Source organism: Schistocerca gregaria, chromosome 3 (genome assembly GCF_023897955.1).
Source record: "Schistocerca gregaria isolate iqSchGreg1 chromosome 3, iqSchGreg1.2, whole genome shotgun sequence".
In the NCBI taxonomy this organism is placed as follows: Eukaryota; Metazoa; Arthropoda; class Insecta; order Orthoptera; family Acrididae; genus Schistocerca; species Schistocerca gregaria.
The window spans coordinates 475,054,570-475,081,477 of record NC_064922.1 but is presented as its reverse complement, the minus strand read 5'-3'; the positions used below and the strand labels follow the sequence as shown (position 1 = coordinate 475,081,477).

The 26,908-nt window shown below is 38.3% G+C and overlaps 1 protein-coding gene across 2 annotated transcripts in view; it reads right to left on the bottom strand.

Annotated features, from left to right (window-relative positions):
- Positions 1 to 1,971: 1,971 nt before the first annotated feature.
- The window catches only part of LOC126355001 (glycerol-3-phosphate phosphatase-like), a 70,270-nt gene continuing 45,333 nt past the window's right edge, over positions 1,972 to 26,908 (bottom strand). For both annotated transcript variants that reach the window (XM_050005126.1, XM_050005127.1), the window contains 3 exons: positions 19,674 to 19,884; positions 19,446 to 19,587; positions 1,972 to 3,813 (listed from right to left, as the gene is read on the bottom strand). In XM_050005126.1, the coding sequence (XP_049861083.1) occupies positions 3,660 to 3,813; positions 19,446 to 19,587; positions 19,674 to 19,884 (507 nt within the window). In that variant the 3' untranslated portion in view covers positions 1,972 to 3,659. The remainder of the gene's footprint in view (positions 3,814 to 19,445; positions 19,588 to 19,673; positions 19,885 to 26,908) is intronic.

Below are 26,908 nucleotides of genomic sequence, written 5' to 3'. Positions count from 1 at the left end.
CTGCTGTTCGCCTATCCATGCACAGTATGACTGATTAGGCTGTTTATGACAATGATAAAACTCCACACAGGATGCAATGACATGGCACCATTGGTGAAAGTAGAGAGCACACATTTAATCAAAGTCCTGGTGTACTGGTTCCACAACAGAGGCCAGTTTGTGCAAAAGCTGGTTTGTACTGGGTGGGATCCATGACAGGAAAAAGTGATTTTACAATGGTTGTTTCCATTACTGGAAAAAGTGCTTCTCACTCTTCCACAATATTATCCTAAGGTGGGAATGATGACGGACCTGTAGCTGATTGTCAGGAGAGCAACACGGAAAACAAGGTCTCCTGACATTTCTGTCCCTCTAACTGTTGTTGTAAAAATTGTCATAGCATGACCTCCAACAACATACCTTCAAGATAGCCTACTGAGTAGGGTGCATGGTTAATGCTTATGATCATTTCCAACAAAGTTGCAAATGAAAACATGGAAAAACACAAGATGACACCTCCAGAGCAAGTATATTTATTGATCTCACAGGACAATAGTTCACAAAATATACAATGTATGGCATAGCCACATGGCATGACAGGTACAGTACAGTTCTAACTAGCATAGTAAATAGCTTGATGAATGAGAAAAGACAGAGGGTGCACACAGTGTGGCGATTGCCTATGTAGATGGTGTCTCACAGTCAGTGGTGGGAGGCACCTGCGCTGCCATCATGTGCAGTCTCTCGGCAGTGGCGTCTTTACTGGTGACCACATTTCGCAACTGTGGACAAGGAGTGACTGTCACATTATATGTGCCAGTTGTGCTATGAAGGCCAATGTCGGATACAAATTAGATTCTTCACTTTTTGACAAACTTTGTGAAAAATGTGTTGTTGCAGTAGCAGCCTTAGTGCTTTTATTGAAGAAAGTTGTAAGTCAGTTTCTACGTGTCTGACTATTTTGACAGAAAAGCAATTTAAATTCAAATGGAATATATATCTGCAGCTCAAATTAAATTGATAGTTGCTCCAAGTGATAAACAAAAGAATTGTGATTTCATAGGTTGTCAGCATTGCGTAAGAGCAACTTACCCTCTGCTCCTCATATCTGTCTTTTCTCAAGTCAGAGTAAATTCTCTTTGCTTTCATCTCCACAGTCTGAAAGATCTAAAATTAACATGAACTCAAACATAAGTATTTGACATAAATTTCAAAGTAAGACCTCTACCCATTCCTGAGAAAAATGTGTCTTAACAGACAGGCAGCAGATGGCGAAACAATATTTTTTATGTGATACAATTACAAATTAACAATTTCTTGATTGAAATCTTATTTCTCACCAAATTTCATGATTCTAGGTCAGTGGGAAGTACCCTATGGATTTTGATGAATGAATTTGTATCAAAATCTATTACATAAAAAGCCACATCTTTGGATTGCATTGACTTAAAATCTTATTTTGTTTACAGTGCCTGCGGACCACAGATTTTCCTATTTGACATAACTTTCAACTTGATACCTGAACCCATTCCCACAAAAAGGGAGGGGGAGCCTTAACAGATGGACAGACAGCCAGACAGATGGATAGCTGAGCTATAAGGGTTCAATTTCCACTGACTGAAGTAAGGAACCGTAAAAAAACAAAGGAGGAGATCATGGTGAAAAGTTGGAGCCAAGTGAAAATCTAAAGTGCAGCATGTTGTATAGATGGTTACATGTTTCCTTGGGCTGAATATTAATTTCATAATTACATTTTTTAGTTTACCAGTATTTTTTTTAGTGGAAGGCATCATGTAAACCTTGTGATACCCTACATCCAGTAATTTACTTATTTTCAAGCATTTGTTGTTTAGATTCTTCAGTATGTGTTACTGTTAATGTGAAAGAGGTTGTTTATGGTGTCTTTCCAGAAGATCAAACTGATTTGGCCACGTCACATGTATGCTGTTACTAGTCACATAGTAAAGATATGAAGAATGTTTAAACAACATGGAATTTGAAAATATTTTATTTCTAACTCTTTAAGTATGTATATAAACATTGCATAACGTCCTTAAATGATTTTACAATCGCCTATACTACAAATAAGATCTGCAACTAGATCAGGCAGTGGTTAAGCAGAGAATAAATATTTCACAGCTTTCTGGTAACTGAATGTTTTAAATATATCATTTTACTTGCAGTATTAATGATCTGAAAATACAGTGTTCAATATCTCAATAGCAGCAAATGTAACTTATCTCACTAATGTCAAAGTTCACACTATTATTTGTTTAACATGTCTGTTTAATTGGAATATTCCATTGCTTCATTGTCTAAATACCAAAGTCTGTTGCATGAATGAGACGTAATCTTATTTGATACATACAAATGCTGCACTTTAATTGTTGTTAATCTTAGGCACTATAGAAGCTATACAAAAATTCTTTCCATCAGTAGTTCACTTATTATAGGTTATATGAATAATCTTGCTCACTGTTTCAAAATTTTATGATGTTTTGCATGAAAAATTTTGATGCCTTTAAATAATAGAATGATGCACATTTAAAGGAACACATAAATTAAAGGTACTTATTGATTTATCACATAGTAGTTTGTTTGTCTGTAAAACCACATTTTTCAGCTTAGCTGGTGAAAATTGTTATATCATGATAAATTTCAGCAATACACACATAATAAAGCAATATGTGTTACAGTAGGTGGTCATTTATCAGCATTACTTCCAGCATCTCAACTTTTTTAACCTTTCCAGAAGTTACTAGAGTGTAAAATTATGATCTAAATAAAGGAAATAATGATTCAATAAGTACACACAATTATCACTGTATTTTTGTCATTTTTTTGTATTCATATGACTAAAAATATTAACATCTAGGAATATAGAGAGAGTAATACATCAAAAATTCAACTATAAAAGTACAAAACTTAGGAACTGTGTGATATTTTACTGAGAGCAGTACATTTTTAAAACAATGAGTGCCATTTCTGAATTATCGCAGGTAAATCATACAATCAAATAATGTTTTCTTGATAATATTCTTATACGCAATTCAGTGCGCCATCTTTATTCAAAGTAGAAGCAGTACTAAAAAAAATTACCAAAACAAATTAGTCTCTGATTATGTGTTACACCACTATGATGCAAAGTACTGCTTTACAGTATATAAAAAAATACAAAAGAAATAAACAGAAGAAGCTGAAATTGGCATACTTGGTTTTTGCAGGCAGCCTAAGCCAACATCTGCAAGAAGAAGGTGACAACAATCTTTTTGTATTAATGATTCCTTTTCATGGAACTAGGAACAATAGAAGAAGACAGAGGAAGAGGAACAAGGTATCTAATTAAGAATCCAAGTGCCACAAAAGTAGGTTTTTAATAAATTGTTTTCTACCTCGAGCTGGAGAATCAGAACATTAATGTATAATTCAAATTTAAGCCAGAAGCATGGTTTAAAGCTGTAACCCACCCAAAATGAGGGAATTAAAATAAAGTAAAACCATTAATACTGCAGGTTGTTCATCATTTCAAGTAAATTACTTCACATATAAAAATAGCATCTACATAAAAGCATTGTTAGGACTAGGAAGCAACCACTGTACACTATCGTTGGTTTGCACTGCAACTGCCAGTTCCCTTCCCTCTTTTTCTTCTTTGGAGAAGAAACTTTTCAGTTCAAGGTCTACAATTTTGACAAGAGATCTCCAAGTTTCTGAATATAATATCTTGGTTTATATTCTGGATCATCTGAAGCATCATCAAGGGTACAAACCCCAGACAATACAAGAATTGTCTGAAAGCCACATCTGTTGCCAAAGAGTATATCCTGCTTCACCCTGTATGGAAGATATTCAGCAATATAATATGTGATAAATTTCCCCCAAAGGTAGTACTGAAACAAAAAGTACACATAAAATTGTTGTGGTATATTCACATGGTGGAACATTTCATTACAATAGAAAGGAAATTAGAAACGCCAGGGTTTTAGTCCTCCATTCATGTTTCTATACGTCCCAGAATCATGGCAGTACATCTGACATATTTATACTTTAAAAGGGCAAGTCATTGTTTATCATCATTACTAAGAATATTAAAAAGTACTAGACCAATTTATCTCTCTCTCTATCTCACTAAGTAATCTATAAATACACATAACAGGCAAACTCTAAAAAAGTTCTTGACCAATTAACCAATCTCAGATTCTTACAGGATGGTTGTATTACTAGAGTATCGTGTAAGACTTTTTGACATTTATACTGGCAAAGTGGGGGAACAAAGTTAGCAAAAATTTCTTGACAAACTTACTTCAAATTTTTATATGCTAACTATATTAACTGTGAATGGCTGAAAGCAAGGGGAAACTACAGCTGTAATTTTTCCCGAGGGCATGCAGCTTTACTGTATGATTAAATGATGATGGTGTCCTCTTGGGTAAAATATTCCAGAGGTAAAGTAGTCCCCCATTCAGATCTCCGAGCGGGGACTACTCAAGAGGATGTCATTATCAGGAGAAAGAAAACTGACGTTCTACGCATCGGAGCATGGAATGTCAGATCCCTCAATCGCGCAGGTAGTTTAGAAAATTTAAAAAGAGAAATGGATAGGTTACAGTTAGATATAGTGGGAAGTAGTGAAGTTCAGTGGCAGGAGGAACAAGACTTCTGGTCAGGTGACTACAGGGTTATAAACACAAAATCAAATAGGGGTAATGCAGGAGATACTAAAAGGTATCAGATAGATTATATAATGGTAAGACAGAGATTTAGGAACCAGGTTTTAAATCGTAAGACATTTCCAGGGGCAGATGTGGACTCTGACCACAATCTATTGGTTATGAACTGTAGATTAAAATGGAAGAAACTGCAAAAAGGTGGGAATTTAAGGAGATGGGACCTGGATAAACTTAAAGAACCAGAGGTTGTACAGAGTTTCAGGGAGAGCATAAGGGAACAATTGACAGGAATGGGGGAAAGAAATACAGTAGAAGAAGAATGGGTAGCTTTGAGGGATGAAATAGTGAAGGCAGCAGAGGATCAAATGGGTAAAAAGACTAGGGCTAGTAGAAACCCTTGGGTAACAGAAGAAATACTGAATTTAATTTATGAAAAGAGAAAATATAAAAATGCAGTAAATGAAGCAGGCAAAAAGGAATACAAACGTCTCAAAAATGATATCGACAGGAAGTGCAAAATGGCTAAGCAGGGATGGCTAGAGGACAAATGTAAGGATGTAGAGGATTATCTCACTAGGGGTAAGATAGATAGTGCCTACAGGAAAATTTAAGAGACCTTTGGAGAAAGGAGAATCACGTGCATGAATATCAAGAGCTTTGATGGAAACCCAGTTCTAAGCAAAGAAGGGAAAGCAGAAAGGTGGAAGGAGTATATAGAGGGTCTATACAAGGGCTATGTACTTGAGGACAATATATGGAAATGGAAGAGGATGTAGATGAAGATGAAATAGGAGATACAATACTGCGTGAAGAGTTTGACAGAGCACTGAAAGACCTGAGTCGAAAGAAGGCCCCCGGAGTAGACAACATTCCATTAGAACTACTGACAGCCTTGGGAGAGCCAGTCCTGACAAAACTCTACCATCTGGTGAGCAAGATGTATGAGACAGGCGAAATACCCTCAGTCTTCAAGAAGAATATAATAATTCCAATCCCAAAGAAAGCAGGTATTGACAGATGTGAAAATTACCAAACTATCAGTTTAATAAGTCACAGCTGCAAAATACTAACGCGAATTCGTTACAGACAAATGGAAAAACTGATAGAAGCTGACCTCGGGGAAGATCAGTTTGGATTGCGTAGAAATGTTGGAACACATGAGGCAATACTGACCCTACAAGTTATCTTAGAAGAAAGATTAAGGAAAGGCAAACCTATGTTTGTAGCATTTGTAGACTTAGAGAAAGCTTCTGACAAAGTTGATTGGGATACTCTCTCTCAAATTCTGAAGATGTCAGGGGTAAAATACAGGAGGCGAAAGGCTATTTACAATTTTTACAGAAAGCAGATGGCACTCATACGAGTTGAGGAGTATGAAAGGGAAGCAGCGGTTGGGAAGGGAGTGAGACAGGGTTGTGGCCTATCCCAGATGTTATTCAATGTGGAAATTGAGCAAGCAATAAAGGAAATGAAAGAAAAGTTCGGAGTGGGTATTAAAATCCATGGAGAAGACATAAAAACTTTGAGGTTCGCCGATGGCTTTGTAATTCTGTCGGATACAGCAAAGGACTTGGAAGAGCTGTTTAACAGAATGGACAGTGTCTTGAAAGGAGGGTATAAGATGAACATCAACAAAAGCAAAACGAGGATAATGGAATGTAGTCGAAGTAAGTCAGGTGATGCTGAGGGAATTAAATTAGGAAATGAGATACTTAAAGTAGTAAAGGAGTTTTGCTATTTGGGGAGTAAAATAACTGATGATGGTCAAAGTAGAGAGGATATAAAATGTAGACTGGAAATGGCAAGGAAAACGTTTCTGAAGAAGAGAAATTTGTTAACATTGAGTATAGATTTAAATGTCAGGAAATCGTTTCTGAATGTATTTGTATGGAGTGTAGCCATGTATGGAAGTGAAACATGGACGATAAATAGTTTAGACAAGAAGAGAATAGAAGCTTTCGAAATGTGGTGCTATAGAATAATGCTGAAGATTAGATGGGTAGATGATAATGAGGAGGTGTTGAATAAAATTGGGGAGAAGGGAGATTGTTGGCACAACTTGACTAGAAGAAGGGCTTGGTTGTTACGACATATTCTGAGCCATAAAGGGATCACCATTTTAGTACTGGAGGGCAGCGTGGAGGGTAAAAATCAGAGGGAGATCATGAGATGAATACACTAAGCAGATTCAGAAGGATGTAGGCTGCAGTAGGTACTGGGAGATGAAGAAGCTTGACAGGATAGAGTAGCATGGAGAGCTGCATCAAACCAGTCTCAGGAATAAAGACCACGACCACAACAACAACAACAACAACAACAACAACAACAACTATATTAACATTGCAGCAGATGTGGGCCGAACATTCTTTTAAACAACAATACACTAGATTCTGTTAAATTATACTGAGAGAAAGAAAATGTTTAAACATTAGAAAAATTATTTTTCCCATGTATATTCTTTCTCTTCAAATATAAATTTAAACTAAAACTGCATATACAACTATGAAAATTTTGTTTTCTTCTTCACAGTTGGTTTTAATAGAAGACAGAGGAGTTGTATTCATAGTTTATGGGCTTATGATTACAATACTAATACAGCATCTATATAGTCTGAAACTTTGTAATCCTATGCATTTACTGATTAAAACTAAGAGAAATACTATCACTGAAGCTACTGCCCATGTAGATCCAGCAGCACTATGGGGGGAGGGGACACAAAATGGACAGAGAGCAACAGAAAGGAAGGTCAGTGGGGAATGGACATAGAGAGGGGAAAGGAGGAGATGAACAGACAGAGATAAGTAAGGGAGAAGGTAGTGAACAGAGAACAGAAGGGGGGAGGAGGAGGAGATGGACAGAGAGAGGGGATAGAAGACCAGTTCCATACATATTTAGCTATTGTGAAGCTTTGCTGCATTTGCTAATATAATGTATATTTGACCTTTCAGCATTATAGATGACTGCAATGCATGGTCTTTCAGCCGGGTACACACCAGCTGTTGTCAGGTGGTACCTCTGTAAAAAATAACATAATCAAGGAGATCTGTGAATGAGGATGTGGGGCTCAATGGAGAGAAAGATTTATTTTGATAATGGCATGGTTGTAGCGGCCCGTATATTTAGCAGTTCTATCAGTTTTAGATACAGGTTATACACATGCCTGGGATTACTATTAGTAATATTATCATAAATTGAAAACAACAGAGAAATACGAAATACTTAAAAAGTAAATTATTTAAACTACTGAGCTATAAAGCACTGCAAAAAAGCAAAAATTGTCAGAATTTTTGTCACTTATTTCAGTGGACTTCCACGGCTGCTCAGGAAGGAAGATTTCTGACAGAATAATACACAAAGAGGCAGCTAACAAAGTTTTCATTGTTGTATTATGCCCAGAAGGCATTGATCACAAGAATGAACACAACTTATCTTAGAGTAGTGCAAACAATGCTGTCATTGATCTGCACAGTAGCAGAGTAAGGTTTGAACAAGTGATCAGTCACAGCACATACTATATAACTTAATTGGACTTGTTTCAGTGTGTTGAGTGTTATTTATGTGACTGTGTTGCGTGAATAGTGCAGTTTAGTATAAGTGATGTGATGATCTGGGACAGTTTACTGTGGTCTGGGCCCAGATAATTGGTTTTGATCAATTAAAAAAGGGCATGTTGATAAGTGAACTTTACATAATGGCTTATTTTCCAAACTGTGATAACAGTAAAGAAGTAGATTGTTCAGAATCAGAACGATAGTGATTCTGTCTACAAAGCAAGATCAATTACAACGTGATTCCAAGAAAATCAAGTGATTTTCTGGGCTGGCTTGCACAAACCCTTGATCTGAACCACATTTATTGTCTTTGGAATGGACTAAGTGTTGTTTGAATGCTTTATCAATTCATCCAAAAACCTAATAACAGAAATCATCCTGCTTGAGGATCAATGAAACCAAACTGTGCATTCATTTTATCAGAACCTCACAGTAATTATTCCCTGCAGATTAAATACCACACTGGTGGTGAAGGGAACATAATCCATTCCACAGTTTATGTCTTTGGAACTGTAGCGTCATAGTCTTGAAGATTCCTGTGGGTACCATGAGCGGTGCTTTGAACATCATCAACAATGAAGGACCTCCAGGCCCCTGACCACTGAAGATCACTAGGGCAGTGTTATAAGTGAAAGGACCTGGGCACTAGTTTTCTAGTACAAGATTACTTCCATGTGTTAATTGGTGCTGCACATTATACAAAGTTGTTGATGGCTAGCAAACATTAAGTACACACAGACACATGCCTGTGTTGGGCCTCTGCTTAAAGTTAGCTGTGCCTGCCACAAGTCACCAATGGTGTAGCATTTCTTCATCCACAAACTGAGTACAATCTATTTATTTAAAGTGTATTTGTGTCAACTAATCTTTTGCTTTCCTGTCCAGATTCCTATGGCGACAGATCCTCTGGCCATCTTCTACCCATTTATCACTAGCCCTCAAGTGGGAGAGCTGTTTTTTATAACACAACCAGGTGCATGGCACACTTTGTATGCATGTAAAGAGTAGCTGTCTTTATGTTACCAAGTAACATGTATGAGCACAATCACAGTTTAATCTTGGTTTAATTCAACAATAAATAATAAACTTACATTATACGAGCTAAATCACAGTTTAATTAAACAATAATAAAATAAACTTTCAAACAATGGAAAATCCAGGGTGCAATGTAGCAATATTATGAAAAAGAGGTGTTGCCACTCACCATACAGCACAGATGCTGAGTCGCAGATAGGCCCAACAAAAAGATTGTCAGAAAGTGAGCTTTCCGCCAAAGAGGCCTTTGTCGGATATAGATGCCTTCATTGTCCCCCCCCCCCCTCCCCACATACACACATAAAAGCAACTATCCTTTTCATAATATTGTAAAATAAGCTTTCTTTATATCAGTCTTTTGCTGTGTGCTAGTCTGATATGACAGTAATGATCCACTTGAAGTATTAAACAGCACAGATGCTTCAGTATGCAGCTCATGATCTCTAAAGGTTAGTATTGTTGTCCTGGGGTCCCGGGTTCAATTCCCAGATGGGTCACAGATTATCTCTGCCTGGGGACTCAATGTTAGTGTTGTCCTCATGATTTTTTCATCATTCAGGAAAGTGGTGAGACTGGACAGTGAAAAGATTGGGAATTTGTACAGGCACTGATAACCACACTGTTGAGCGCCCCACAAATCAAATATCATCATCATCAAAAGCTGTTTCAGATGCCAGCCAAATGCTTATTCTATTACTAATTATCTTGTGGACAACTGCCACATTATGGAATTGGGCTGCTAGCTTATAATCTGGGTCATTTTCTTGTACAGACAGTAAATCTTTTCTCATGTAACTCACTGTTTATTGCTGCTCACTTATGACATATGACAACACAACTTACCACTGTGTTAGCAGGTGCAATAATGAACAAATAGATATGGACTCACATTTATAGAACAACAGTGGAATGGTACAAGACAATGTTATTTGGGGTGGTGCAGCACTTTATATATAAATGCAACCTCTCAAGGGTTATTAGTGAGGATATAACATATGGCTTCTCAGAACATAATAGTTACCAACTCACATCAAGTCTTTTACTGGGTGCTAGTGTAACACCACAATAATGACTCACTTGAAGCATTAAAGAGCATAGCTGCTTCAGTCCACAGCTTGTGGTATAATGGTTAGTGATACTGTCTCTGGCTCACAGGCACCTGGGTTCGATTCCCAGCCAAGTCGGGGATTTACTCCACCTGGGAACTCAGTGTTTGTGTTGTCCTTATATTTTCTTCATCATTCAGGAAAATGGTGAGACGGGACAGTGAAAAGATTGCGAATTTGTACAGGCATTGATAACTACGCCATTGAACACCTCACAAACCAAATGTCATCATCGTCGTCATCAACAGCTGCTTCAGATGTCAGCCAACTTCTTATTCTTTAACTAATCTTATGGACAACTGTCACATTATGGAATTGTGCTGCTAGCTCACAATCTGGGTCATTTTCTAATATGGATTGTAAATCTTTTCTTGTGAAGCTTGTTGTTTATTTTATGTTCTTGCTTATTACTTAGATGTATGACAGTGCAACGTATCGCTGTGTTAGGTGGTATGGACTCACAGTCTTAAAACAACAATTGAATGGCACAAGACAATGCTATTTGTGGTTAGTGCACTTTATATATAGGTGCACCCACTCAAGGGTTAGCAGTGAGGCTATAACATTTGGCTCTTCAGAACATAACAGTTACCAACTGACATCATACCATTTGCCAATGAACCTTGTCGAATTTATGATGTCACATCATTTTACGTCCTTTGTTACATTTTTTTATTGCCTTCTGGATATCTTTCTTTGTGCTTTTACCATTTGTGCTGGTGAATATTTCTGTTTCAGATCCGTGCTTGCTATTTTTGTTCAATTTACTTGTTTGTGTTGCCACTTACTGATTTAGCTTTATCATTTTTTGCTTTGCCACACCTACCCCATCACCCAACACTCCACGCGTACCTGTCTCTTACTTAGCGGTATCACAATGGCAAGTGCCTTTGCCACCAATGCTTACTCCAATACCCCTTCCTCAGTTACAAATGCAACAAATGATGCAGCTACTAAAATGATGAGAGGCTTCATTTAAATGTAGATGTCAGCCAACGAGAATTATAATCAGATGCCGCCAACTAAGGCAGTGCCACAACTTACACAGCCATCATTAGAGCCTGTGTTTCCCCCTTTTGAAAATGAGAAAATGGACTGGGTTGAGTACTTGGTCCAGTGTGAAGCTCATCTGTCTGCACACTTAAGTACCAGGTACTGTTAAACAACCTTTTTTTCTTATCAATTGCCAGTGAAACTGTGTATGAAACATGCAAATTATACCTGCACTTTGTTGCCAGAACATACAACCTATGAAGAATTAATCCAGGCTTCAAATAGATTCTATGATGAAAAAGTCCACGTTGTGGCTGTCAGGTTTAAATTCTTCAGCAGTCAGGTCAAACTCACAGGCAGTGTGCGGCAGACTTACAAGGGCTTACTAGACAGTGTCAGTCTCAATATGAGTGTGGTAAATATTATAGTGATCTCAAGCTATGTGACATAATTGCTCAGAATGTGGCTGATAACAGAATAAGGGAACAGATTTTCAAGAATTCCAATCCTTCCTTGCAGCAGATTTCACACTTTATTGACTAGCGAGCACCTTGTGACAGTGACTTAGACAGTTTTCACTCGGTCAATATTTGTGCTGTAGTGCCTAGCAATAGCGTTACTGGCCACATTAACAAACTGCTTCCAAGTTGAGTGCACAGCAGCCCCCTCAGGAACAGCATAGCCAGCCACATAAACAGCCACAGCAGCAAGGTACTGTCGTGAAGTCTTGCCTGCACTGCTTCTCCGCACATAAGCGTCGCTTATGCTCATCATGAAATGCAACTTGTTTTTCATGTTGGCCAGAATGGGCATATTCAAGCAATATGCTTACAGAAAAAAGAGGGCTCCCTCTTCTAATATATGCTCACAGAAATCAAACTTTGTTGCATATGTTGTGCATTCTGAACCAAACAGAGCTTCGAGTGTGGGACAGACGACTGGCAGTTTGCAATTCAAGAAATCAGTAGCCTCTTCTTTAATAAAATGCCACTCTAACAAACCCTTTGTGGACCTTGTGATAGCTCAACTGCAATTAGATGTGGGCGCTTCAGTTTCTTTGCGTAATTGCAATACTTATGATCTTCTTGGACAGTCCAAGCTGCAGAAATCACGTACTACACTTACAGCATATAATGGACAAAATAATCCAGTGCTAGGTTCTTGCAGCCTTTCTGCCATCTACCAGAATTTGCAAAAGATTGTGAAATTTCAGGTTTTGCATTCATGGAACAGTGCAAATATATCTGGATTTGATTTGTTTGGGTTGCACATGGTAGACAGTGTGTTGTCACTTACTCCATTTGATTCAAAGGATGGTGTTGCTTAGTTTTACATTGAATTCAAAGAATTGTTTGCAGATAGCTTAGGCAGTTAAAGTTTCTATTTTGTTGAACATGTGACCATGAAAGACAATGCACAGCCTTGTTTCTTAAGGGGTTGCACTGTACCACACACACTCTGTGAACAAGTTCCTCAGGAACATTGACACTGGCATAACAGTGGTATTATTGCACCCATCATGGCCAGTTAGTGGGCATCTTTGTTACTATTCATCGAGAACCTTCAGGTAAATTGCATATCTGTGCAGAATTTAGGGCAACTGTGAACCCCCCAAACAGTGATTGATTCCTTTCTTTTTCCTTATGAATTTATGAAATGTTTGGGAGCTGGTAGCTACTTCTCTAAGATGGATGTACCTGATGCCTACCTCCATTGCTTACCTCCATATCCTTTGAGATGAACAGTAACAGCAAGTGCTTGTCATTAATACATACAGGGGATTCTTGAAATTTCTTTATTTGCTGCAGCAGCAATTTTCCAGTGCTTTTTGGAACAATTAACTGCATCAATTCCTTCGTATACAAATTACTTAGATCATGTAGTGGTGCTAGAGAAGCGACATATTACATCTGCTTCATTCTGAATACAGTACAGATTGCAGCATCAATTCACCACATTTGCCTTAAAAATGCACCTTGGTGTGGTCCCAGGAATGTGACATTGCTTTTCAACTGCTCAAAGATGCTTTGCTCAGAGATCATTGCCGAGTTCATTTTGATCCTTCCAAATGTGTAGTCTTGGCTGTGGGTGCCTCTTTTTCTGACACTGGTGCTGTACTCTCACACAGGATTGGTTCTGCTAACAGACCAATAGCCTTTGCCTCCAAATAGCTTAACATAACTCAGAGCAATTATACACAAATAGAGATGGAGGCTCTTGCCATCATCTATGGAGTGACTAAATTTCATCAGTATTCATATGGAAGAAAGTTCCACTTACTGACCATAAGATCTTGCAGTCACTTTTCAATCTGACCACACCCATTCTGAATCATACTGCACAGAAATTGCAACACTGGGCTCTCATCTAATCCCACTATCAATATGAGAATGTACAGACCCACATTCAAGCAAGCCAATGCAGACATACTTTCATATCTTCCCTTGGGACTGGATGCTGACTTTGATGTATCAGAAGCATCTTGTTGCCATGTTGATGCACAGGACTCAGACACAATGAACCAGTTTCCCTTTTGATAACAGGAAGATCACCTAGGCCATGGCAGCAGATCCAGACTTGCATATTATGTTGCGCTACATCAACATTAGCTGGCCTTGCACTGTGAAACAAATTGTTATCCTGGTGGTTCACTGATAATTTGCACATCAGATCTGTTTGTCTGTCGTACAAGGTGTCCTATTGCTATGCACTGAATCTGAACAATTGTGTGTAGTGATTCCAAAGGTTCTCCAGAGACAGGTTCTTAGTTTGCTTCATCAGGTTCATTGGGGCGTAGTCCATGACAAACAATTAGCTCACCAACATTGCACATAGTTAGGCATGAACTCACAAATAGAGCAGAAGATGACTCAGTACCCTGATTGTGGGGAACACCAGGCAGCCCGTCCCCAACAGTTCTTTGATTGGCTGAAGCCTGAAGTGCCTTGTCAGCAATTGCATTTGAATATTGCTGGATCATACTGGAACACTGATTGTCATTGACACATATAGTAAGTTCCTTTTGCGGCTTACCATGCACTCTGTGACAGCATGTGCACTCTTCAAGCTCTGCAAGCTATATTTTGGCTTGAAGGTCTACCAGAGTTGCCTGTGACTGACAACAGTCCTCAATTTGTGTCTGCAGAATTTGAGGACTTACAGCCAACAGGATTCATCACATCACCATCATGCCTTTTCATCCACAATTAGATGGAAAAGCGGAACACTTCATTTGAACCTTGTAACAACCAGATGGATAAACTACCCACCCACCAAAAGTGGAACCAAGCTTAGCTGCTCTTCTTGTCATCCTATCATTCCCAGGCTCACAACAACCATTACTAGTGGAGGTGCTTCAAGGATGGTGTCATCATTCTTTGCTGCAGTTGCTGCTCCCACCATAGTGGCTTTCAGATCATACAGATCTCAGAAGCATAAGGAAAGCAGATTCATCATAAAGTTGTTTGCCAGTTGCATGTTTTTGATAGAGTATCCAGGCAGATTGCAGCAATGGCATCTGACTCAACTTCACATCTGTAAATTTCGTGATCCTCCTGCTAACTCTTCATCCACAGATTCATTGCCTTCATAGATGATATAACATGCATCCCCTCTGGCTACCTGGGGTCTTGTGTTGCTAGCTCCTGGCCCTGAACCGATGGACCTCGATCCATCACCAGGCAGACAGCAGCTGTCCACAGGCATCAGCCCCTTTCACTCCCTGGCCAGCATGGGGGCTAATGTACCACTTCAAGATACCTTTGCTGTATTAACCACCTGAAGACCTTGCACCATTGTTGAATACAGGAGCTTGCCTTCCATCTCATTTCTCAGCTGACGTTCTGGGCTAGTCTCAAAGTGAATGCAGTGATGTGGAAAGGAGCTCAGCACAAGCAAAGCATCAGCTCCTTTCTTCCCTGTCTCCATGCCTCCCTCCCATAGTGATTGCAGCAATCAATGAGGAGGTTTCAGGGCAGGGAGGAGTATGGTATCGTAGCTTGTTGATACTGCTGGAGCTGGGGCCTTGAAGATTCCTGGAACACCATAGGGACAAAGAGGAGTGTAGTATCATAGCTAATTCACACTGCTGGAGCCAGAGTGTTGAAGGTTCCTGCGAGCACCGTGAGCAGCACGCTGGACATTGCCACCAATGAACCTCCAGACCACTGACCAATGAAGAGAGCCAGGGTGGTGTTATAAGTGATAGGCGCCTGGCACAAGGTTACTTCCATGCTGCTAGTCAGTGTCGAACGTTACACCAAGTTATTGATAGCTATCTCTACCAGCAAACATTCAATGTAAATAGATGCATGCCCATGTCAGATAGCTGCGTCTGCTACAAGTTGAGAACAATATATTTATTTAAAGTGTACTTGTGTCAAATAACATTTCACTTGCCCGTCCAGATTCCCATGGCAACAGATCCTTTGGCCATCTTCCACCCAATTATCATTAGCAGCAAAGACATAACATTTGGCCTCTCTGAACATAATGGTTACTGCCTCGCATCATAACAGGAACTGCATATACATCACCTTCTGGTAATGTGTTTGCAATCTCCCTTTTATCATTTACATTTTCTTGTTGGTCTGATGTTTCTTCCTGATCTTGTGGATAATAGATGACTTCCTGTGTGTAGCAGTTCAGAAATTTATTGGAGTATTAAGTTCTGTCTCACATTTTCCTGTGTCACAATATCTTGAATGACATTTGATGATTTTCCATTAATAAGAAATCAAACCAAACAGGAGAAAAGTAATATTACACAAGAAAAACACAATAAAAAGCTGAGAAAGCTTAAGACAAGCCATGAAAAAAAAAGATAATCAGTTTTTCCTTGAGTAGAGTAAAAATTGATTGTCCCTATAAAGCTTCAGAGCTTCTACATAAACCTGATCACTGAAAATTGCCTTTTATATCTATTACATGTAACATTACATGTAACATTACTTTTAAGTTATATTTCTTCTTCTTGACCCATGGGCCTGAGCGCGTTATCCTTTTCTGTGCAGTTTTTTTTTTTTTTTTTTTTTTTTTTTGCTCTCCTTTCATTCTTTCTTTCTCCTGTTGCTCCCTGTGAAGCAATGTGAAAGGATAAGAATTTCCTGAACTGTTTCATCTTGCTTTTTCACACAACTAGATGTTCAAGCTGCCTACCATGTTTGCGCAGTCTCTGCCTGTTAAAATTTAATTCATAGCTTTCACTTAACTTCAGAGTTCAAGGTTATTATGATGACTAACAAACTTCCAATGAGCCACAATATGTTTCTATTACAATTTTTGGAAGGTAGTACTTTGAATGCTACCAATATTGTTCACTCATGTCATGCATTGTTACATGTTGTACCTAATATTTCATTTGGCAGCCATCACATCTACAAAGAGATTCCATTTATCTTTCATATATCTAGTACATGAGCCATATGTTTATGTTTGTAGTTTTACTGAAATACTGGCAGTTATAACCTCTTGCGTAATTACATTTATTCAGAGCCATAGTAAACTTTTAATACTCTACTGTTCACAGTGAGAATCCCACACTTCATGTTGATACAGACACTTAGTTTAGTGTAATGGGTTTTATGGACATATAACAGTAAAAATGTGACAATGAATTTTTTGCTCCATAGATAACAGAGGAAACATGAAAATTGATATCATCCTTTTTTTCTGTATTCTTTCCACAAGTGTGCTTGCCAATGCTGAAAATAAATTTGAAATCTTCGTGTAACATCACTTTCAGAACTGCCTCTGTCCTTTTTAGAGCAGTCACTGAGAATTAACAACTTGTCTGATTCAAACCCTCATGCAGTACGTGTATTGTTTGGAGAACACAACACACACTCAGTATTCATGTTGACTGAGTGTTCAATGACAATGTGGCACCATAAATGGGGGCAGTACAATAGTGTAAACATAAACCAGAGGTTAGAAAAATAATTTAGGAATAATAATTAAAATAAAGGAGAGGCAACCCTTCATCTCTAGCTGATTGATTAGTGGTGCAAAGCTACACAACAGAAATTAGTATTTATACTAGTATCTCTTGCTCTTTCTGTAGTAAAGTATACACATTCACACACACATACACACATGTGCAATAGTATGTGGTACGTTTTTCAACAGATGACTCAGTGGCAGTACAACAAGATGAAAGGAGTTTGGAGGGTAGATCAAATAAGAAACAGAAAGAGAGAGGTGGGGGTGAGGAAAGGAGAGAGAGAGAGAGAGAGAGAGAGAGAGAGAGAGAGAGAGAGAGAGAGAGAGAGAGAGAGAGAGAGAGAGAGAGAGGGGGGGGGGGGGTTGCACAAACTCTCTTGGGGGGGGGGGGGGGGGTGAAGACTGTAAGCATTGCTAGCTGCAATTTCTGCATAGTGTTTTATGTTGGCCTGACCACCTAACAACTGTCCACTCAAATGAATGGCCAGCACCAAACTGTGGCTAAGAGCAGAGTTGACCACCCAGTGGCAGAACACAATGCTTCTACATCTACATCCATACTCCGCAAGCCACCTGATGGTGTATGGTGAAGGGTATCTTGAGTACCTCTATCAGTTCTCCCTTCTATTCCAGTATCATTTTGTTCATGGAAAGAAAGATTGTTGGTATGCCTCTGTGTGGGATCTTATCTCTCTGATTTTATCCTCAAGGTCTCTTTGCAAGATATACATAGGAGGGAGCAATATACTGATTGACTCCTCGGTGAAGGTATGTTCTCAAAACTTCAACAAAAGCCTGTACCGAACTACTGAGCGTCTCTCTTGCAGAGTCTTCCACTGGAATTTATCTATCATCTCCGTAATGCTTTCATGATTACTAAATGATCCTGTAATGCAGCGCACTGCTCTCCATTGGATATTCTCTATCTCTTCTATCAACATACTTGATTTCAATGGCTGCTTCTCAACCCGTTCAATCTGGGTCCTTCCCCAGAGAAACAGCTTTTTTGCACTAGGTGAATGATTGTTACCCTTGGAACACATCATCTGTTTCCATAACCCTCTGGCCTCAAGCTCTCCACTAACCCTTGCTCCATACTCACCTCCACACAGCCCCAGGACCCTAACTTAACTCATCCTTTATCCACATCCTCTTCCCCACAGTCTCCCCCTCATGGTCCACTTCCCCTTGTAATCATGCCCTGGATGAACTTATCAGTGCTGGTGCCCACATTGTCACATTTCTATCAATTGTACCTGTTGCCTCTCCCTCATGCATTCCTATCCCATATGCCTTGTAATGCAACATACCCAGACACGCCAAAATGAAGAGATTGCTACCTTACGTATGACTCTGATAGATTCAAATTTCTTTTTACTGACAAATACAAATTCTATGTTTTTGTTCATTTAAATAATCTTACATTGTTTGCTTATAAATATATCACAGTTTATTACTAAGTAGATAATATTTTCAAAAACATAATAATTAAAGTTGAATGAACTGAAAATATACTTGTATTTTCTGTTTCAAAAGTAATTAGCGCAGTAATTTTTACACTAAACACAACTGTACAATGATACAAATGTTAATAAAATTAATAATTCAGTTATTGCATCTGTAATTAGAAATAACATTTAACTATTGTGGCAATTATGATTTTTGATTTAAGCATTCTGTTTAATTAATCTAGGTGTACAGTACAGATTATGTCATTCATAAATTAGTAAAGCAATTAGTTTCATGAAAAAATTTAAATTTCATTAAAATTTGTAAATGTAACAATATTTGGGAGAACTGCCATTGTTCTAAGATATAAATAACTGAATGACTGAGTGCACAGATCAATCAGTCAGGCCGTTGCTAGATTGTACATTTATGGACAACATCTGTACATAACATTTTCAAAAAGTCTTTGATTAGTTCATTAAAAATTTAAGATGCAAATGTAAAAATGTGTCCAGCTTTCATTTTACATACCACATTCGTTGTCTCGTATGTCATATGCACATTTAATTTTTGTATTGCAAAACCTGTGTTGCTTATAGTGAAACATTGTTCCACTTTAAGACCACTAAACAAGAGAAAAAAAACTTCCTGCTCATTCTTAATTGACTGACTCTTGACAGTTGTCTCATACTGTGATAAAGAATAGTACTTAAAGCACTTACATGTCTCCAATCATAAGGGTCTTCGAAGGAACAATAGAATGTCTACTTGATACAACATCTTTTATAAATAACCCTGGTTTGCCAAGAATAACAGCAGTTTTTTCAGAAACTGTTTCCATAATTGAAAGGAAACTCCCTGGACCTGTGTGAGAGTAACATCTTATTATCACAATCAATAATTTCATGAAAGGTGATATTCAAGTATGATAGCACCAGTATAGTACATACCTATCATTTTTAGATCACTACGAAACATTACAGTTTCATCTGTTGCTCCAGCAACAAATATACAATCAGGTTTTTTCAGCAGAACAACAGCTTTCATCATTTTTAAGTAATTGATGTTGGGATCATAGTCAACAACAACTGCACCATATGATGAATCAAGGGATGTGATTTGATTTTTGAATCCAGACAAAGAAGTCTCTGCAAGCTCAGGCTGAACAACATTTCAACATTTAAAAGTTGCTTTGAAGTGAAAATCACATAGGAAAAATATTTAGTAACACTTTTAATTCAAGAAAAATTTAGAATAATGTGATCGGTTTGTTAGTATGCAGTAATGAACATGAAAATTATAATTTAAAACCATGTATTTCAAAATCGACAGTGGAAGGACAAATGTATAACTATCTAGTAGTTGAGATAAATCAATTCTGCCTGCTGTGAACATAACAATATAGCTAAGATAAAAAAAAATTATTTTAAAGAAGAGTGCACTGAGGATATTGTGTCAAGTTGATAACTTAACATTTTTTCAGGAACTTCTTCAGGGACCTTGGGCTTCTTACACTTACATATCAATAAGTCTATCCACTAATGGTATTTGTGGTTTATAATAAAAGTGAAATTAAGATGAACTGTGGAATCCATAATCACAATAAAACAAGTAAAAATAATTTCCAGATAGACTTCGCTTGCATCTATTTTTAGAACTCACAATTGAACTTTATATTCTGGTGCAAAATTCTTTAATAGACTTACAGTAGAATCAGACAAGAAATTGGAAATTCTCAGATATTTGAAAATAAAAACATACTTATTAAACACCCCTTCTGTAGCTCATAAAATATTCTACATCTACATAGACACTCTACAAGCCACCACAACATGCACAGATGAGGGTACCCTGTACTACTTTTCCTCTCACAAATAGAGTGAGGGAAAAATGACTATCTATATGCCTCTGTATGAGCTCTAATTTCACATTTCTTATATTAATGGTTCTTATGCGCAATGTACAAGGGGCATTTGAAAAGCCCATGCAAAGTCTGAGAGATGACACTACCAGCACGTATTGAGGTCATGTTTAGTTAGTAGCATCTTTGCAAAGAACACACGCCAAGTTTCAACCATATTGGTCTATTTATTTGTGTTTGGAATTTGTGTGAATCAAGGAAACTGAGTGATTGTCAAAAAAATGGACAAAAAGAATTTTGTGAGGTGATTAAACATTACTTTATGAAATGCAAAACGTCTCAGGAGACTAAAGAAAAGCTTGATAAACATTACAGTGACTCTGTGCCTTCGATTAGAACAGTTTATAAGTGGTTTAAAAATTTTTGGAGTGGCCATATGGGCACAAGTGATACTGAACGTTCTGAATGCCCTGTGGATGTTATGACTCCAGAAATCATTGATAAAATCCATGATATGGTGATGGATGAGAGAAGAGTTAAGGTGCATGAGATTGCTAGTGCTGTGAGCATCTCGAATGAACAGGTACATAATATTTTGCATAAACATTTGGACATGAGAAAGCTATCCGCAAAATGGGTTCCTCGATTGCTCACATTTGACCAAAAACGGAATCGTGTGAAGTGTTGCAAGAATCTGCAGGACTTTAAGCACCATTTCATCACTGTGGATGAAACATGGATACATTACTATACTCCTGTGACCAAAGAACAATCTAAATAATGGGTTACCAAGGGAGAATCTGCACCAAAAAAGACAAAGACCATTCCTTCGGCCGGCAAGGTTATGACGACTGTCTTTTGGGATTCGCAAGGGATAATCCTCATCAACTATCTAGAAAAAAATAAAACTATTACAAGTGCATATTATTCATCATTATTGGACCATTTGAAAACCGATCTGCAAGCAAAACGATGGTGATTGGACCGCAAAATACTCCTTTTCCATCACGAAAATGCAGCAGCATACTCCTCAGCAGTTCTGGTTGCAAAATTAATGGAAATAGGATTCCAATTCATTTCACATCCCACATACTCTCCAGACTTGGTTCCCTCAGACTACTATTTGTTCCCTAATTTGAAGAAATGGCTGGTGGAACAAAGATTTTATTCAAATGAGGAGGTGATAGCAGCAACTAATAGATATTTTGCAGACTTGGAGAATTCTTATTATTTGGAAGGGATCAATAAATTAAAACAGCATTGGACAAAGTGTATAAGTCTAAAAGGAGACTACGTTGAAAAATAAAAAATGTTTACCCCAAACATTTAAGTGGTTTTTATTTTTGCACGGACTTTTCAGATGCCCCTCCTATATTGGCAGCTGTAAAATAGTTTGGCAGTCAGCTGCAAATGCCAGTTCTCTAAATTTTCTCAATAGTGTTTCTGAAAAATAATGTCGCCTTCCCTCCAGAGATTCCCATTTGAGTTACTGAAACATCTCCGCACAACACATGTTGTTCAAACCTACTGGTAACAAATCTAGCAGCCCACCTCTGAATTGCTTCAATGTCTTCCTCTAATCTGACCTGATATGGATCCCAAACACTCAAGCAGTACTCAAAAAAGGCCACACCAGCAGCCTGTATGCGGCCTCCTTTACATTTGAACCCCTCTCTTCTAAAATTCTCCCAATAAACTAAAGTCAACTATTTGCCTTCCATACCACAATTGTCACATGCTTGTTTCATCTCAATTGCTTCGGAACATTACATGCAGATATTTAATTGACTTGACTGTGTCAAACAGGACACTAATAATACTGTATCTGAGCATTATAGGTTTGATCGTCCTACCCCATCTGCATTAACTTACATTTATCCATCTTTGTATCTTTCTAATTTGTTTTTTTAGCTGAGTTTAAGGTTGATACCTCACTAATACCTCAGTTTTACTGATACTGACACTTTACATTATTTTGCAAGATCTAAATTCTGATGAGTGAACCTTTAAAAAATTTTTAATGTTTTAACTTTGTTGTCTTTTTTAGCCTGATAATGTATAATAAATGCCTCTCAATTTTATTTTCTTCAGTCTTAATTGCATATCTAATGACACTAACTGAAAGAATGTAATAAATAAAGAAATGTGTTAAATGATCTATGGTCGAGATGGCATAAGATGATCCCTGACAGCTCATAGCACTGTTGCCAGCTCTCAACTATGAAGTATCAATGACTTCAAGGGGAAATCAGTAGCCATCAACAGAGCTGTGATGACAATGAAGTGTTGCCACAGAGACATTTACAAAATCACATTACGTTACTGGTTGAGGTAGGCCAGCGAGGCTGCTCCACCCAGCCCACTAAACTTCCAGGGATCAAGTTACGCTGACTTAATTATAGGTGGCTTTACTCACAAAAAGAACAGTAAGCTTAAAAACAACTGTAAACAAAGCATTCAGAGAATTTAAAACCTAATTTTGTTTTTTATAACATCCATCAAAAAGTTCCAGGAACATTCAAGCACATGTAGGATTAGATAATGTCTTAAAATAATACGTTCGGGCAATTACTGAACCTTAAGAACCAAAGTAGTAGACAATCAAATAAAAGCTGAAATTTTGAATTATTTCATGGAAGAATGTGGCACCATACAGCCTCAAGGAGGACAGATATAAGGATAGAGGTTATAAAGTTCAAAATCAATTGGTTACTCAGTTATGATACTCGACACTAGCCATGAAACTATTAGATTTTACTTTGATTATGCAGCATAAATTTCTGCACTTCCAACAGTTTTTGAAGTTTGTCAGAGGAGTATATCTGTGTAACTGTGAAACAACTGACAAAGACTCATACTGGTATTCCGTACTTCAACTGTTTATTTAAATGTGCATTCTCACTTCCTGTAAACAAATTCAATACAAGCCTAGCAAAATTTCTAAAAATTGAATCATACCACAGTACAGGAAGTTTAGAAGTTTGTGACATATGACCTGCAATTTTATTGAAGCTCAGTCATGCTTCTGATGCTTCTCAATGGCAATAAAGCAGCATATTGTGATGTAAGGTGGCTATATGTCAGAAATATAGTACAAGATGAAGTACTGTGATGAATGTACACTTTAAACAGGTTCAAGCTGGATGTTTAGCGCACTTGTGTTTATGTGTCTAATGAAAAATGTAAATAATTACAAATACAATGTAATCACTTTAAAATAGTCATGTAACTTGATTTCCCAGTATTATTCTACTAATTATCAAGTAGCAAATCTGATAAATAATATCTAATAAATCTAGTAGTTTACAAGTATTATTTCATGAAAATGATAAAAAATTAAAATACTCAGAGATGAGTAGATACAAAACTGTTACAGTATGTTATGATTATACACAGCAATAATTTGGTAGATGCTTTACTAATTTTACATTGGCATTTAATAGAAAGAAAACATAATAGTCAGACCAAGCCCGTAAAAAGAATCAGTAATTTCCAGCAGGTTAAAACTAGAGTAAATGCAGTTATCTACCCCAGATGACCATGTGATACCAATAGACCATCATGTCATCTTCTGCCAACTGCATCACTGGATGTGGTGTGGAGGGGTCAGGTTATCAGTGCATCGCTATCTCAACCATTGTTGGCCTTCTGAATCCTGGAGTTGCTATTTCTCATTCAAGTAACTCCTCAATTGTTACCACATGGTTGAAAGCATCCTGTTCTAGACTTACTATTAAGGAATAATATCTAGTAGTACTGAGAATCAAACATGGAGCCTCCACATGGGAGTCAGACATGCTGACCACTCAGCATTGAATGCACACACTTACTAGCTGTGAGAACATCAAAAAATTTGTTCTCAGTTAGGAATCATCATTAAAAGTGATAAGCAGAGTTGAACCATCACAAGGAAGTGCAGCACGTGATACACGTGAAATATGTTGCAAAATTTTCCAGTAGGAGTCAAGAAATGTATTACCACCAGTCTCATACATGTCACAGAATTGTTGTAATGGGAAAATTAGAGTTCTGTTTAGTACAGAGGTGTGTGGGCAGTTGCTTTTCTCCAGAACATTGATGGGTTAGTTAAGAGGAGAACTAATGATAGTGGTACAGTATGTGCCATTTATCATGCAGCAAATAATTGCTTACAGAATACAAAAGTAAACATAGAGCCTAGATTGAATCCAAGCCTGGAAGGCAGTTATACTTTACTAAGAAAATTCAACTCAGTAACACTTTTATGTAGACTTTATGTTCCCTTTGGAACCAGCCTGATGGCTTTAATTTCGTCATCACCCTCTGTATTCTGATCCTTTCTCCCACAACACCTTGTCCATCAATGTATATTGGGGAACCTCTGTTGAATCTGGATGAAATACAAAAGGGTTACAGGCTATCTGAAGCTTTGAGATTGTCCATGAGGTACAACCTGATGTAGAGAATAGCTGCAAGAGGCGAAGTTCTTTGTACAAGTACTGGTCTACAACACAGTACCAAGTTGTCAGACAGTGTACACTGTGACACGAAGTGAAAACAGTGTGGAATCTTTTGTGCAATGTAACAGACCACGGGTGTATTGGTGGTATAGAAGACTGTGTAGTGCTGGTGTGGGAACAAGGAATGGGAAAAGTGGTGAGTGACAGTGAATAATGGAGGCTGAGGCTAGGGGGTTACAGGAAAGTTCCCACCTGCACATTTAAGAAAAACTGGTGTTGGTAGGAAGGATCCAGATGGCACGGGCTGTGAAGCAGTCTTTGAAGTGAAGAATGTTGTATTGGGCTACTTGCTCAGCAACTGGCTGGACCAGTTGTTTTTTTGGTACAGTTTATCAGTGGCCATTCTTGGAGAGAGACAGCTTGTTGGTTGTTATGCCCACAAAGAATGCCACACAGTGCTTGCAGGTTAGCTTAGAGACCACATGATTGCTTTCACAGGTAGCCCTGCCTTTGATGGGATAGGTGATCCTCATGACCAGACTGGAATAGGTGGTAGTGGTGGGAGGATGTATAGGACAGATCTTGCAACTAGGTCTATTACAGGGATTTGAGACATGAGGCAAGGAGTTGGGAGCATGGGTGGAATGGTGATGGATGAGGAAATTGTGTAGGTTTGGAGGGTGGCAGAATACCAGCGTGGGAGGGGTGAGAAGGATTGGGTGTAGGACATTTCTTGTTTCAGGACACAACGAGATGTTATCGAAACCCTGGTGGAGAATGTGATGCAGTTGCTCCAGTCCTGGGTGGTACTGGGTCGTGAGGGAAATGCCCATTTTGTGGCCAAAAAATGGTAGTCTGAGAGGCACTGGGTGACTGGAAAGACAAGCCACAGGATAACTGTTTCTATACGAGACTGGGAGGTTAATTTAAATCTGTGAAGGCCTCAGTGAGACCCTTGCTATATTTTGACAGGGGCTGCTCATCACTACAGATGTGACAGCCACTGGTGTCTCAGCCATATAGAAAGGACTTCTTGATATGGAATGGGTGGGATCTGTTGAAGTGGACATATTGCTGGTGGTTGTTATGTTTGATATGGATGGAGGTACTGGTGTAGCCACATTTGAGGTGGTGGTCAGCATTGAGGAATGTGGTTTGTTGTGTTGAAGAAGACCAGGTGGAGCTAATGGGGGAGGAGGTGTTGAGGGTCTGGAGGAATGTGGATAGCATGTCCTCACATTGAATCAGATCACGAAGATGTCATCAATGAATCTGAACCAGATGAGGGGTTTGGGATTCTCGGTGGTTAGGAGCATTCCTCTAGATGGCCCACGAATAGGTTGGTGTAGGATGTTGCCATGTGGGTGTCCATTGCCATACCACAGATGCCTTCAAAGGTCAAGTAATTATGGGTGAGGATATAGTTGGTCATAGCAACCAGGAAGGAGGTTGTAGGTCTGGAATCTGTCAGAGGTAGTGTTCAATGGTCACAAGGCCATGGGCATTAGGGCTGTTAGAGTACAGGGAGATGGTATCAACAGTGATGAGCAGGACATCTTGTGGTAAAGGAACAGGAACTGTGGAGAGTCAGTGGTTGAAATAGTTTGTGTCTCTTATGTAGGTAGAAATGGTTGGTGTCTTTTATGTAGGAGGGTAGGTTGCAGGTAATACGCTGAAGGTGTTGGTATACAAAAGCAGTAACCAGCCATAATGGGGTGTCTTGGGTGGTTGAGTTTATGGACTTCAGGAAGCATGTAGAAGGGAGGAGTGTGGAGAGTGGTAGGGATGAGGAGAGAGATAGACTCACGGGAGTGTTTCTGGAATGTGTATAAGGATTTGTAGAGAGACTGAAGATCCTGTTGATTTCTGGAATGGAGTTTCTGTG